The sequence below is a fragment of the Plectropomus leopardus genome, chromosome 5 (genome assembly GCF_008729295.1).
Source record: "Plectropomus leopardus isolate mb chromosome 5, YSFRI_Pleo_2.0, whole genome shotgun sequence".
Lineage (NCBI taxonomy): Eukaryota > Metazoa > Chordata > Actinopteri > Perciformes > Serranidae > Plectropomus > Plectropomus leopardus.
This window is the reverse complement of record NC_056467.1, coordinates 470,240-484,665: the sequence shown is the minus strand read 5'-3', so window position 1 is coordinate 484,665 and position 14,426 is coordinate 470,240. Positions and strand designations below refer to the sequence as shown.

The following is a 14,426-nucleotide window of genomic DNA, read 5'->3' as shown; positions in this document are numbered from 1 at the left end:
AGACGATCCGCAGAGTGACGCTTCAACAAGATTTATACCAAAGCTGCTTCAACAACCAGCTGAGAATTAGTTAAAGGATCAGTCTGACATTTTTTATGTCGTCTTCTGTCTCCAGAGTCAGACGGTTTGGAGGGTTATCAGTTGTGTGTCCAGTACCAGACCAGACGCCAGAAGAAACTGTCAAAGACATACAAAGTAGCCTACAAGACGGACAATGAAAGGAGCAAAGGCCAGATTTTAAAAAACAGAAAGCTCTACAAGCTGACGCGGCCAATAATTTCAATTAAAATTAAAACCAACATCACTGAGAAAACGGCAGGAGGAGGTGACGATGCAGGTGAGCCAGCTATGCAAGGTCACGTTTGGACGAGATTGTCCCAACTAAAAATGGAAATGTCCTCCCTTTGCCTTTAAAAAAACCCACATTCATACGATAACATTGAGACAACGATCCTCCTGTACACGGATCCACAAAAACAAGCGAAACCACGGTAATGTGCACGCCAGGCAAGTCGCTGGCTGTGTAACTTTGTATAGACACACCATAGAAGAAGACGAGGAACTTGCACTAAAGGCGTTCTTATACAGAGACGACGATGGCGAACACACGCGCGAGAACCGACAGCGTTAATAACGTCAGCAGAATCAGCAGCACAAACAGCTCAGCAGGCCGCCATTGTTGTTGTTGTTGTCCTCCTGCTCGCCATCGCTGTTTACATGTGCAGCTGTGACATCATCGTTCTCACAGGATCGTGCCAGTTTACACGGCGACTGAAGGCGTGGCGTTTTCAAAAGATTACACTCTGAAGACCGTTATCAAAAGTTTTCCGGCCTCCAAAACGCAGTTTTCGTTTGAACAAAAGACCAAACGGCGACAAAAGTTTAGTGCTTCATTCAGGAACCGTTGCCGTGTAAACGGCCCCCAAACAAAACAAACAAAACTACACATACAACGTTTCCTTCAAACCGCCGTTCAAGTTTATGAATCAAGTCAGTGAACTGTGTGGAGATTTAAAACTTAACACACATGAATAAGTTCCATTTATCATCAGGAATTTTCTCTGTTTTTGGATTATTCGGTCACTTTGGAGGCATGTGAGCAAAAGTACGTTTTCTTCACGAATTCAACATAACAGACGGTAATTTGATGGTAATTCAGATTCTTTGTACATAGTTTGATACAACAAAAAAAGTTTGAAACATAAAATTGCCTCGTAGCCCCTCGACAGCATCAACAGAGTGACACCCAAAAATTAATAAAATGCAAAAATCGATCAAAAATGTCAGTTTGAATGGGTTTCAGTGGTGCTTTTTTTTACCTTAATGTAATGTCTGAATGTAACTATTTAGTTTCCACAGTGTATTTTAGACTTATTGTAGGAGCTGAGCTTCAAATTCACGGATTACACTAAAGATACACAGTCTGGACAAATGTATGCCATATGCATGAAAACAACCAAAATTATCAAAAAATGAAGAATGAAATGTGTGAAAATGCTCCAAAAATTCAGTAAGGGCTAAACTTTTAACAGATAGAAACATGTATAATTGGTGACTTTCATTTTGCCCCAAATTAGACAAAATGCAAAAAAAGTTGTTGTGATTATTATTATGATAATAACTGACATATTTTTCTACATCAGATTTTGTGCTCGTTTTGTGTCCTCCTCCCGACGCCACGAGGTCCACATATTTCTGCATCCTGTGTATTGTCTGCTTCTTTTTTAAAAAATTACAATTCAATAAAGCAGTTTTGAATAAGATAAATCTGATTATCTGATTCAGTTCCTTTTCTTCACTACGTCTGCCACCAAAAATGTCGACTGGATCTCACAGAGTTTGTTTTGTCACAGTCGGACTGTAATTTGCTCTGAAGCAGCGTGAGACATAATTAAAGGTTATTACAAGCTGCTGCGGATCATTTTATTCCGGTTATCTCCCAATCTGAAGGTCGAGTTTTTGGCTCCGCGTTCCCTCCATTAGATCATCTCATAATCCAGATCGCTGAACGGTTAAAGGAACAGTCTCATATTTAAAGAAACTGTCCTGGTGACCATTTTAACCCCTTAAAACCTGGATTGACATCGCATCTTGCGCTGACGCCTTTCACAAACTTTGACACTAGGAAATTAGTTTGACTTCTTGCACAAACATGGGGACCAATTCAATGATCAAGGGGGCAAGAAATATCCAACAAATTGCAAGAAATTAGAAAAAGTTGACAAGAAAATAAAAATTTAAAAATAGCTTTAAAAGAAAATTAAAAAAATAAAACCGAGGGTAGGATTAATACAAATTATCCAAAAAAAGGGGGAAAATTCCCTAAAACTGTAGTCAGAAATATTTCATATTTAAAATTATGTTATCAAAACGGTAGTCATAATTGTTTTATGTTTGAAATTACATTACAGAAAAAAAAAATATTCACATTATATTCACTTTTTTTTTCAAAGATTAGGGAAAAACTCGGTCATATTCATGTTTTTTTTTATTTTATATATTTTTTTAGGTCATTTTCATGTTTGTTTTTGTTTTTCACTTTTTTCACATTTATTTTCAATTGATTTTCTCTTCTAATTTTTTGTCTGTGTCTTGTTAAGTTGCTCATTGCCTTCTCCTGATGTTTTTTGAAGAAATCTAATAAATTTTCTCTGGTTTTAAAGAGTTAGGAAGGCAGATCTACAACAGCATACCAGTTACATTTAAACTGACTTTTTTTTTTACTTTTTTAATCATGAATGCATACCAAACAGATTTACTTTTCACAAGAAACTTTTCTTGATACAAAAACATGTTGCATCACTCATAAAATCAAGAATCATTTTCTGTTACTTTCAAAGCTCCAGTTTGTAGGATTTAAGGGAATTTATTGTGAGAAAGTGAATATAATCTAACCAGTGTGTTTTCTTTAGTGTATAATCAGCTGAAACACTTCATTTACAAAGTGTTCGTGGTTATATTATTTATATTACAGTTAATTGCATGTGACAAACTAATACACATATTTTTCTGAAGTTTATAAATAAACATTAATGTTATAGATATTTTGTTGTAAAAAGACGACTGAGGGAATAGACGGGTTATAAAGTCACCATGATGTGATCACTGCTGCCACCTGCTGCTCCAAACACACAATCACACGCTCAGCTCCGCCTGATATTTATTTGTTTCATGAAACAACATTAGAAGTGTGTTTTAACTGATTGAGTGTTGGAGAGTGTTAGTCTCATTCAGGGCGAGGCTTTATAAGGCACCTGCGGCTCCTGTCCCCCCTCTGCCCCCTGAGCTCCGTCCCTGCTGTGGCCGCTGGTGTGTGGTGCCCACAGGTATGTGTAAAAGACACATTTGCACATTCTTACCTACCATATCTGATAGTTAACATTTATTGAAAGTCTTGATGAACGTGTGGTGAAGACGGTCCCCCTGCCCTGGTGACTCTGATGACTGTACTTGGTTAATGACCCGTATGGTGGTAAGTACGTTTTTGTCTCCACCTTCCAGGTTCCTCTGCACATACCACTGCTGCTTTGGTTTTGCTTTAGTTTAATCCTATTTTGTCTGCACGTTGTGTTAACTGAGTTAAACTGGAATTGCCTTAGTTGTGCTGTTTTGGCCCTTTAGTGGTGACTTTTGAGATTTATTTTGTTTGTGTTATAACTGGGGTCTTTTGCTTTCTGTAGTTTGTTTTGACATATTTCCCCTGAGTTGTGTTGTAGTTTTGCACTTTGTTAAACCAGCTGGGCTACGCTTCAGTAGTTGTTCCAAACCTTCTGTGTTTAAGTTCTTGTCTTTCAGGGGCTGAGTGCCCCCCTGTGGTGAGGCGAGGCATCCGCGGTGAGGTCCCTTCACTTTGTGTATGTGAGTAACTGCACGGGGACACAATATAGGCTGCACCATGTTTGCAGTGAGGACTGCTGTGAGACGCTGTGTTGAGCCACGGTGAGTGGTGGTGGCACCCCTCGGTACTCCTCAGTGTAATCCGCTTCTCTGCAAGTGGCCTCAGCTTTGTTTCTTTCGGGTTACTTTCCTTTGGACTGGGTTTTTATGAATACACTATTACACTATTTTAAGAATTTATGTTAAGGCCTTTAAAAAAAAATTGTAATAAAGTAATAATTTCACACACTTTAAGGATTTTGAGATTCTCGTCTATTAACGTTCTCTTTTCTTTCCAGCAGTCCTTGTCTCTGCCTGTTTCATTACTTGATTATTTTGATTATTGAGAATAAAAATATTTAGTCTAATTTTAAAACAAGTCTCTGCTAGTGCACGGTTGGATATCTCCGACAAGGGCTGTTTCTCCAGGACGTGGGCCATTTGTCTTTCTGTTCACAGACAGCATCTTTTCTTTTATCAATGGGTGGACTCACTGACCTTTTTAAAAACCAGGAGTCTGAGTCTCCGTAACCATGGCAACGGTAACACGCCTGTCGTTCAGTATCTCCTGCAACTTCTGAGTTATGGTGACATCAGCAAAATTGGGCTACTTTTTGGTTAATTGCTTGGGAAACTAGAATAAAACAAAGATTACCTTTTAATTGTGTTCCTGTGGTTAATAGGGACTGTTCTTAACATTTCTATGTTAAAGTTATTTATAATTATACATTATTTAGATGTGCAGTGCTCAGGTAAAATGAGCCGGCTGAACAGCTAAAAGGAGCCACTTAATCTGCAAAGTAAAACAGAGTCATTTCTTATAAAACAATTGCAAGACCCTTAATCTTAAAACACATACAACACATTATAACATTACATTTAAACAACATTAAAATGAATGAGTGTCTTAGGTCTAAAAAGGTTTAACTTCAGGATTCCTGCATATAGCCTACCCTGTCTTACGTCTCTCAAAAATACCACATAATATTTTGACAGTCTACAGTCTGATAGTAATGGTGGCCGATGAGACACACACGCTGCATATAGAGAAACGCACCTCAGCCCGAGAGGGCTGGAGCACTTTGCTTGTGTGAGTGGAAATGCAGCTTTTTCTTTTTTGCATTTGTTTTTGTGTATGCAGTGCGTTTCTGTATATGTGACTTGAAGCGTGTTTGCCCTTGTTGGTCACCGTAGATATTTTTATCTAACTGATGCAACTATTTACTCTCATGTACTCTTTATTTGCTTTTCATGCTGAGAGTAGCCAAGGCCTTTACATTTATGCATAAAAAACACAAACTGATGCATAAGAATTCATCAGAATGTAGAAAATGAAGTGTCTGATACTCAAAATGTCCCAGAGAAGGCCCCAGGACCCCCTATTGAATGGTGTCCCTATGGGGCTGCGAGGTGACCTTTATTTTTACACCCGGAAGATGGCAACCCCACTTAGGGGTGTTTCTGTAAATCTTTTAAGAACAGTACATCTGTGGTCAGACGGCATCCTCCTGCTGCGCACATGTTTCAGGCTCCATCATTTCCTCTGCCGCCGGCTCCTCTGCGTCGCTGACTGTCTGCTTCCTGCTGCAGGGGAGCATCGTGTGCGCCGTCTGTCTGAACGGCGTGTGGAGGTAGAAGAAGAGCAGCGGGTCGAAGCAGAGATGGAGCATGCTCAGCAGCAGCGTCGACTCCTTCCCCACAAACAGCTGCCTCTTGGTGCGGCAGTCTGTGATCACTTCTGTCTGGGCCAGCGTGTACGGCGTGCGGACCACGTGGTAAGGAACGAAGCTGAGGATGAAGGCCAGCCCCACTAAGGCCAGGGTCCCCGCCGCCCGCCGGGCGTCCACCCAGAGCTTTGTGTCCCTGCGGCTGTGCAGGAGTCTTTTGAGAGCCAGGCCGCTGGAGAGGAGCACAGCCACGGAGGCGTTGAGGAACAAAGCCGTGCAGAGGAAGACGGTCAGGGCGTGCCAGTGGAGGCTGATGTCCTTCTTCAGAGAGGAGCAGCTGAGGTACGGCCTCTCCTGCAGAAACACCATTTACATACGGTTTCATCAGAAAAACAAGTCGAAGCTGCAGCAGCAGAACCATATTAACAGATAAATGTCACAGAGGAAACTAGGGATGATATCAATTAATCGGCGATCTATTAATCGGTCGTTTTATTTAAACGTGAAATTTAAGTGATTTATCTATAAGCTATTAAATTGCTTTCAGAGTATATGTAATATGTTGCTTTTAGCTTTGACTGAGTAAAAATTGCATTTGGTATTGTTTGAAATAAGCAACTTTTTTTTTTTTTCAAATAACAATTAACTGATCGATAATTTAACCGATTAATCGACTAAGAAAAGTTCTTACAGTTTGCAGCCCTTGTAGCAACACTAAACCGGCAGGGCTGCACCTAGGGACCGTTTACACAATGTTTTTTTGCTTGAAACATTAAACTTCTTTTTTGCAGTTTGGCCTTTTGTTCACTAAAAAACAGATTTTTGGGGGCCTAAAAACACAAACATTTGAAACTGGGTTCCAGAGTGTAATCTTTTGAAAATGTGACACACTGCATGTGACACACGGCATGTGACACACGGCCACACTGCACACACGTGTGCTATTCTTCTATGGTGTTTCATTACAAAGTTACACCACCAATTACTGGCTTGGTATGCACACTACGGTGTTTTCGGTTGTTTTTGTAGATCTGTGTACACGTGGATCGTTCTCACAATGTTAAAACAAACACACTGTAGTCTTGTGCTGACACTTATTATGTAGAGCTGTGTGTCATCAGCATGACAATGGTAGGAGATTTAATCATTTCATATAAAATGAACAGAGGGAGCATATAAATGTTGAATAAAAGAGGCCTGAGAATGGATCCTTGAGGAACTCCACCTGTGATTTTTGTTTGCTCAGACTCAAAATGACCAGTTAACAGCAATCGTTTTGCAGTCAGTGGCACCACAGTACCTGGACTTGCTGTATGGGCAGAGCCATGTTGGGCACCATGATGAGCAGCAGCAGCAGCCATACGACCACAGACAGCAGCCGAGCGAAGCCGACCTCCTGCAGCCGCAGCGAGCGCAGCGTGTGACAGTCCTGCGGGAGAACAGAGCCATCAGCAACCAACAACCATCAACAGCAATATCATAAACACAGTGAGTCCAGATCTAACTTTAGATCACAAAGGTCCAGATGTTGTTGCACAAATGATCTCAGTATCACGTGACGGAGAGAAAGTCAAGGTTTGATTGTAACAGTTGAGGCAGAAACTTCAATCAGAAAAGCTGATATATCCAAATGATGACGATGTGTTTGGTCTTACCTGCAGGTAGCAGTCGGTGATGATGAAGGCAAGGAAGGCGATGGAGGCGTAGAGGCTGATGTAGATGGTGACGGCGCTGGCCTGGCAGTGGAAGACCATGAGGCTCCATGGCGCCGCCCCCAGGTCCTTCAGGATCTTAAAGGGCAGAGCGATCAGCAGCAGCAGGTTGGCCGCCAGCAGGTTGACCAGGTACACGCTGCTGCTCTGCTGCTGCTGCACAAACACACACACACACACACACACACACACACACACACACACACATTAAAAAATGGACAGTATTTCAAATTTTAACAAATATGTTTCTAAATATCTCCTGGCCTCGGTCAGCAGCAGCAGTCCTTGGCTCTGGGGCTGCAGATTAAGGTCCACACAGACAATAAAACATTTCTGGGATTTAAGGACATTTCTTGGACTTTAGGAAGTTTCTCGGATTTTAGGAATTTTTTAGGATTGTAGGACATTCTCAAATTTGGGGACATTTCTCGCATTTCAGGCCATTTTTAGGATTTTAGGACATCAGGGTTTTAGCTGGATTGTCAGGGATGTGGGGGATCCTCCACGGCCATTTTTTTTGATAAACAAGCTCCATTTGGATGCTGATTTAGAATCTTTTAAATTCACACATCATTTTGTTTCTAATATCTCAGCAGCAGCAGTCGTACCCTGGCTCTGGGGCAGCGGATGAAGACCCAAACAGACAGCAGGTTTCCAGGCACACTGATGATGAGGAGCAGGATGTAGAGGACGGTGAAGGGCCCCATCTGGTCGTTGACCACGCACTGCGTCCCCTCCGCGGCTCCTGCAGCGCTCGAGTTAGAGGCGTTAGGCATCATCAGCCAGCAGCTTCACCTGCAGCTGAGAAACAAGAAGCACCTAGAGGCTTTAAAATGTCAAATAAAATAAAATGCAGCACAGAAAACTTTGACGCTGAACCTCAGGAGAAACACAGAGCTTCAGGTTTAATGTGCAGCTTACTGCGTTGAGGAAGTCTGAATCTGCAGAAGCTGCTGTGATTGCGGTTCACACGTCTCGAGCTCAGATCGTCAGGTTTGAAACAGGAAGAGGCCTGTGGAGAGGAAAGACGATTTAAACCTTCAAAGCAGACACTCAACCTGCTTCGTTTGGGGGCCACTTTCACAAAATGACATGAGGTCAGGGGCCAGTCACAGCTGCCCCACACATTTTCATTTTAGGACATTTCTCAAATTTTTAGACATTTCATGAATTTTAGGACATTTGTAGGATTTTAAGACTTTCTAGGATTTAAGGACATTAGTGTCTCAGCTGTGTCCTCTGTCGGGGGTGTGGAGGATCCTCCTCTGGCTCTTTTTTTCATCAACAAGCTCTATTTTGATGCTGTTTTATGTCTCTGACACCTGATGGAGACTAAAAGGACAAAAACTATTCAGTGTCAATCACTTTATTTTTATTGTGAATTAGAAACCCAAATCAGGGGCCAGATTTGGCCCCACAGTCTGTAAATCGAGTAAAACTGCTTTTATTAAAGAGTCTAATAAACTTTAATCTGATTCAGCTTCTTCATCTGGTTTCTGCCAAAAGAAAGAGGAAAACTTTTGGTGATTTCATCTGACAGATTTCTGTATTTGTGTTTTTGTCTGATGCAACGTGTGAGCCAACAGTTATTTGACCATGTTTCAGGTAATTGTTGGTGAAACCTCAAAGCCCCCTGCAGTGCCAGATGCCCCGGACTTTCCCACCTGTCCCTCATCATGTCCGATTCAGCCTCTCTCTCCTGCCCTGCAGTAACCCCAGCCACGCCCTCAGACTCACCTGGTTCCCATTTCCCCTCGTCAGCCTGGCAGCATATACACCAGCCTCATTTCAGCAGTCAGTCGCTGTGATTGTCAGTCAACTTTTAAACCTGAGTTTGTGTCTGATCGGCGGACTGATAATTAATAGTCCAGCTCCTGCAGATGATGCCAGTCTTACACCAAACAACCTTTCAAGCAATTTCACAGCCACGGACAAAATTTCATGAGTGTTTTTCTTCAGTCGGTGTGCGCTCCCAGGATCTCGATGGTTTGGTGGTAAAAATGGTCAAAAAACTCAGTCCAAACTGTCTGAAGTCAGTCTTTTTTCCATGTTGATGTTCCAAGAATATCAAACATATTAAGAAATATTACAATTTCTGCAAAAACACTAAACACGAGATAAAAGGCGTCACACGTCGACAGTTCTCTTGTCAGTTTGGTATCCGCACAATCCATCAAGTTAAACTGCATTTGTGTGCAAACTTTAATTTTTGGATTTTGTTGCCTCACCTCAGTACCAGCTTCTGTTGGTGAGCTGAGCTATTCAACTGGGAGGAAACTGTCAGCATGAGAGGTTTCAATAGTGAAGATTTCTCACTAATATAAGTGCTGGTTTAACCCTTAAACCCTGTTTGATGCATTTTACTCACTTTTCAACCTTCATGTTGGGATTTTAAAGCCAAATTGTGATTTTACATAATGGTCTTTATAAATAAAATTGACTTGACTTTGCATGTAGTGAAAATATTTTATTTTATTTTATTTTATTTTATTGAAATATAGTGGCATCATGACAAAAACCTGGCATTTACAGGTTTAAATTCTAAATATTATTAAGTATTTGATATTAATGAGGAGTACTGATGTTTGTTAAAAAAAATAACTCAAAGTACAAAATCATATTAATGTATAATCTTTTTTTAAAGCTTTAAATTTTGAATAGCGCATTTTGTGTGAATACAAGTGATACAAGCGTGTGTAACATCAAATCGAGCCCTGAGGGTTAAATAAAAGTCTTTTCAAAGTCCTCTAATGTCTCATCAGTAATGGTTTGTTCTGCCTTCCTGATTCAGTGAGCTGATGTACGACTTTATTTTTTATTAAATATCTGAACTTGTTCCCGTCAGCGTTTGCAACAGTCTGCTTTTGCTGCAGGTTTTCAAACAGATTGGCTGTAAAAATGTTGAGAAGTGAAGTGCATTCGTCATGTTGGACATTCAGGAGCTCCTCTCGCACGTCAGTGTAACAGAGCAGGAAGTGACAGACGGACAGACAGGTAGCTGAGTTCCTGTTGAACTCTGCACTCACATATGAACTTGTCTGCAGGAGGAAGTCTGTAATCACTTTATAATCACAAAACTTTCACTCAGAACACAAAACAACTGCTATTAAATTTAATTTATTAAATCGTATTTTCTAACAGCTATAACAACAAAAAATTATATCAAAAAGTGAAGCTTCTCCTCAGTCAACTAATTAATGAATGGACTAATATTTCAGCTGTGCTCGTGTATTTTAAATTCTTAATGCCACGTAAGAATCAGATTATGCAGCAGAATCAAACAAGAAAGTAGCATCATGTTAACTATAAGTTCCTAGAATTTGTACTCGAGTAAATGTTCTTAGACATATAACATTTTGGACACAGAACATTTCAGCAGAGAAGTAATTTCCTGTGTCTGTAACAGAAGCGAAAACCTTCAAAACCACACTGACATTTATAGTAACTTATTAAAGCCCGAAAACATTAACTGCTAAACAGTACGTAGGTGGTCCTCTCCGTATGTCTCGGCAGGGATGCTGCTTTTTATAAAAACAACAGAACATTTGTTGTTGTTTATTTCTGTTTTCAGTCACAATTAAGGAACAACACGTCAGCACACGCAGCCTACAGAGAGTCGTGTGTTTAATGTCGTGAAGATGTGAATCTTAAACTGCACCAATTTCCTCAAACAGCTGCTCTGGTAGTTTTTGAACAAACAAACAGGAAATCGTGACTTTTTTGGGGACTATTTTCAGTGGCGGATTAATCCACATTTGGAGCTCTAGTGAGTATTTGCAGCAGCAGGACGGTGTGTGTGAGACTGAGTCAGAATAAACGAAAGTGTGTGTTAATGGTGATACACGTCACCTGGTGACACAGCGACTTTGTTTGCACGCAAATATGAAATATTCCGCTATAATTCAGAATAAGACAATATTCTGAATTCATGTTGTAATCTGCATATTTAATTTAGACTTTCTGAATGCAGCATTTATAGATATGTGGTATACATGATATTATTAACCCCTTTGGGCCCGCCTTAATATTACACACACTTGTATCGCTCTGCGCACAAAATGTGCTTTTCTAAATCAAGCCATAAAAAATATCATACATTAATATGATTTTCTAGTTTCATTGGCTTTATTTTTTTTAACCAACATCAGTCTTAATCATAAATATCAAATATTTTTTTCATTTTCAGAATTTTAAGCATTTAAATGCCAGGTTTTTTGTCATGATGCCACTATGTTTTTAGATGGTAAAAACAATCAATATACTACATGGTAAGTAGATTTTAAAAATTTTTTTATTGACTTATGTATTTATTTTTTATAATGATCCCAGTCTGGGATATGTCAGTGATCAGCAGCTACATTGACTGTGACAGGTCACCTAGTGGAAATAGCATGTATTTCCTCCATATGCCAAATATGGTCAAAATGACCTCATCAGGTGGAAAATAGTCAAAATGACAAATTCAGAGTCAAAAGCCCAGAATGACACCCAGAAATAATACAGCTTACTTATTTCTAGACTTATTGTAGGAGCTGAGCTGGAAATTCACTGATTACACTCAAATACACAATCTGGACTACATTTAGGACACAATGCATCAACACACACACACAGTTATCACATCATGAAGGAGTGAAGAGTGTGTAAAAGGCACAGTTGAAAAAAAAGATACTATATTCTGACTTTTTAATTCTGGCTCAGTTTTGAATGGATTCGGTGACCACGGCGACAACATCCTTCAAACTCTCAGGTGTTATTTAAACTTCATGTGATTCGAGTTACTGTGAATCATCGGTGTGAAGAAAGAACCTGCAGCACATTTGGTTCAATCATCGACGTGTGAAGGTGTGAAGGTTAAAAATAAGGGTTCCTTACCTCCTGTGGTGACTTATCCAGTCCCCTCACAGGTCCTCAGACCACGTGTTGGACCCCCTGAGGACTGAGCGGGCTTCCAGTTTTCCCCCCTCAGTGCGTTTGATTCGATGTGTTGGTGCAGATCATGTGTTCAGGGTTGCGGAAGCTGCATACCGATGAAAGGTGTTTTCCTGCAGCATGTCAGTGTGACCACAATTCACTCTTCCCTGCACACACACACACACACACACACACACACACACACACACACATACACACACACACACAGGATGCTGTTTAAGGACTTTCCAGCAACTGAGTGATGAAGTGACTTTCAAAGTGAGTTTTGACAGACAGACAGTCAGAGGAGGAACTGACACATTTGATTCAGTGAAACGTCGGGTTTATCTTTAGATGTCGATTTCACTGTAATATCGTGTGAACGGGAAGAGAGAGTCAGTGTGAGAAATCTGAGAGTTTAGAAACTGTTTTTGTTGCACACTGCGCTGTCCTCCATCTGAAGATCAATCATGTGACAATCCTGTCAGATGGTTGAACGGCGCCCGAAGCCGTCCTCCCTCCACACCTCTCTCACGAGGTCTGTGTCTCACTTTAACTTTCTGAGACGGACAGTCCCACACTCCTCGGGCTGTGAAGTTTGGCCTTCTCTCTCAGCTCTTTTTTTGTTCTTAACACCAAATATATATCCGTCACTTTTTCATGTGAACAACCAACACGTTTTCATCCAAAGTCATCACATTTTGCCGCTTTGACGGTGGACTTCCGTGTCTACATATCACGCTCTAGGTATCCTTCTGCGTCTGCTGCTGATGTTTCGGGATGCTGCTATGGTGGGATGACTCTGTACGTGGTTATGTTTAGGGAACACACGCACACCATTGCTGAGACGTCAAAAAATGCACATGCTGCCACGGATGGTTAGGATAAGGAAAAAACGAGCTTGGGAATGTGTAGAAAAACACATCAGATTTAGACGGGAAGTGACCTCCCGCATGAGAAGTCCGGGGTTTGTTGGACCCATCTACTGTCCCTCCCTCTCACCCTATAGGAACCTTCGTGCTCTGATGTCATTACTAGCAGCGTTTCAACCTGACGCCTTCCAGCGGCGTATCATGTTGCCGCGGCAGGTTCTGGCTGTCTGCTGGCATATAATAACGCCACAAGCAGTTCTATCAGGCTGCACTCTCTGCTGACACCATCCAGTGGCGTATCATGTGAACGCGAAAGGTGGCTTTTGGCGTCGGAATCTTACGCCAAAAAGACTGCAAAAGCGGCAGTATCTGATGCCTTCAGAATGAGAGAGGGCTGGTTTGTGAAGTACTACTACGGTTGTGTCAGAGTTAGTAAACTGATCTTTTGATATAGTTTGCATTTCTTAAACACGGTCTGAGTTTAGATTCTTCGTTTACTGTTGAGACAAGCCAGAAAAAAACATTTCTTCACAAATTCAACAAAACACACAAGAAGTAACTGAAATACAGACGGTCATTTTTTGGGTGAAGTTTTCCTTCAACAGAGATACAAGATTAAAATCTGAATCAAAATCAGAATCGGAAAAATTATTTATTGCCAAGTTTTCACCTCATAGGGAGCTTCACGGGAGCTTCATGCTCCTTATCTCTAGTTTAAACTTGTCAGCTTTAAAATTAGCACTAAAAATTGAAGGGAGCATGAATGATGAACCATCCAACAGAAATGTTAGTCTGAACAATATTGCCACCCACAAAGCCAGGAGCTTATTATAAAAACATTAATAAGCTTACATTAACTTTTTTTTCCAAGTTACAGCTTCCTTCCTACACAGAAATGACACATCATGTTATATTTTACTAAAATATAAATTAAGGAAACACACAACAGCAGTGACAGTGAAAAACAGACAGCAGTTTGTTTGTATGTTGCAGCTTAGACCGACGCCCTGCACAAGTTTAGATCTGTAAGAATGATAAACAGATGGTTGTCATGGTTTGTGTTAGTGCTGACATGTCTCATAAACCACATTTTGAGATAAAAGAGGTTTTAGGTTTTAAGTTCAATGCAGCGGCTCCAGCTTTTATTAAAGAATCATTCAGCAAGAAAAAGTTCTGCAGAGAGACAGGACAAAAATACAAACTGTGTGATGCATAAAAATACCAGTGTGAGATCTGTTAAATGTGATCCGAGGTCGCCCATTTATTTACATGTGTATGTATTTTTATTTTAATAAAGCAACTTTTTTATGGTGGGTTATCACAATGAGTTTAGCATCACTGAAAAAATAAATATTTCATCATGCTACAATTATATGATTGTTTTT

The 14,426-nt window shown here is 40.5% G+C and overlaps 1 protein-coding gene and 1 long non-coding RNA gene across 5 annotated transcripts; one reads left to right on the top strand and one right to left on the bottom strand.

Moving 5' to 3' along the window:
* Nucleotides 1–2,867: 2,867 nt before the first annotated feature.
* Nucleotides 2,868–12,213, bottom strand: gpr171 (G protein-coupled receptor 171). Of its 4 annotated transcripts, none has more exons than XM_042486094.1 (5): nt 12,131–12,213; nt 7,864–8,267; nt 7,199–7,411; nt 6,844–6,972; nt 2,868–5,897 (listed from the first exon to the last, which is right to left on the bottom strand). In XM_042486094.1, exons 2-5 carry the CDS (start codon nt 8,032–8,034, stop codon nt 5,370–5,372), a joined length of 1,041 nt encoding a protein of 346 aa, XP_042342028.1. In that variant the 5' UTR covers nt 8,035–8,267; nt 12,131–12,213; the 3' UTR covers nt 2,868–5,369. The 4 variants fall into 4 exon arrangements, with proteins under 4 accessions (XP_042342028.1, XP_042342029.1, XP_042342027.1 ...); XM_042486095.1 differs by lacking the exon at nt 12,131–12,213 and having other exon boundaries at nt 7,864–8,056; nt 8,177–8,366; XM_042486093.1 differs by lacking the exon at nt 12,131–12,213 and having other exon boundaries at nt 7,864–8,366.
* On the top strand, nt 5,820–7,295 carry LOC121942836. The gene is made up of 3 exons (XR_006105831.1): nt 5,820–5,885; nt 6,826–7,031; nt 7,205–7,295. It is a non-coding gene; the product is annotated as an uncharacterized LOC121942836 (long non-coding RNA).
* Nucleotides 12,214–14,426: the final 2,213 nt, after the last annotated feature.

What these genes read in the sequence shown, in the direction of transcription:
- gpr171 (XM_042486094.1), bottom strand. Translation starts at nt 8,034, where the DNA reads ATGATGCCTAACGCCTCTAACTCGAGCGCTGCAGGAGCCGCGGAGGGG. An exon ending in TCACCGACTGCTACCTGCAG is followed by an intron (nt 6,973 to 7,198) that starts GTAAGACCAAAC and finishes GTTCTCCCGCAG; the next exon opens with GACTGTCACACGCTGCGCTC. An exon ending in TGCCCATACAGCAAGTCCAG is followed by an intron (nt 5,898 to 6,843) that starts GTACTGTGGTGC and finishes GTGTTTCTGCAG; the next exon opens with GAGAGGCCGTACCTCAGCTG.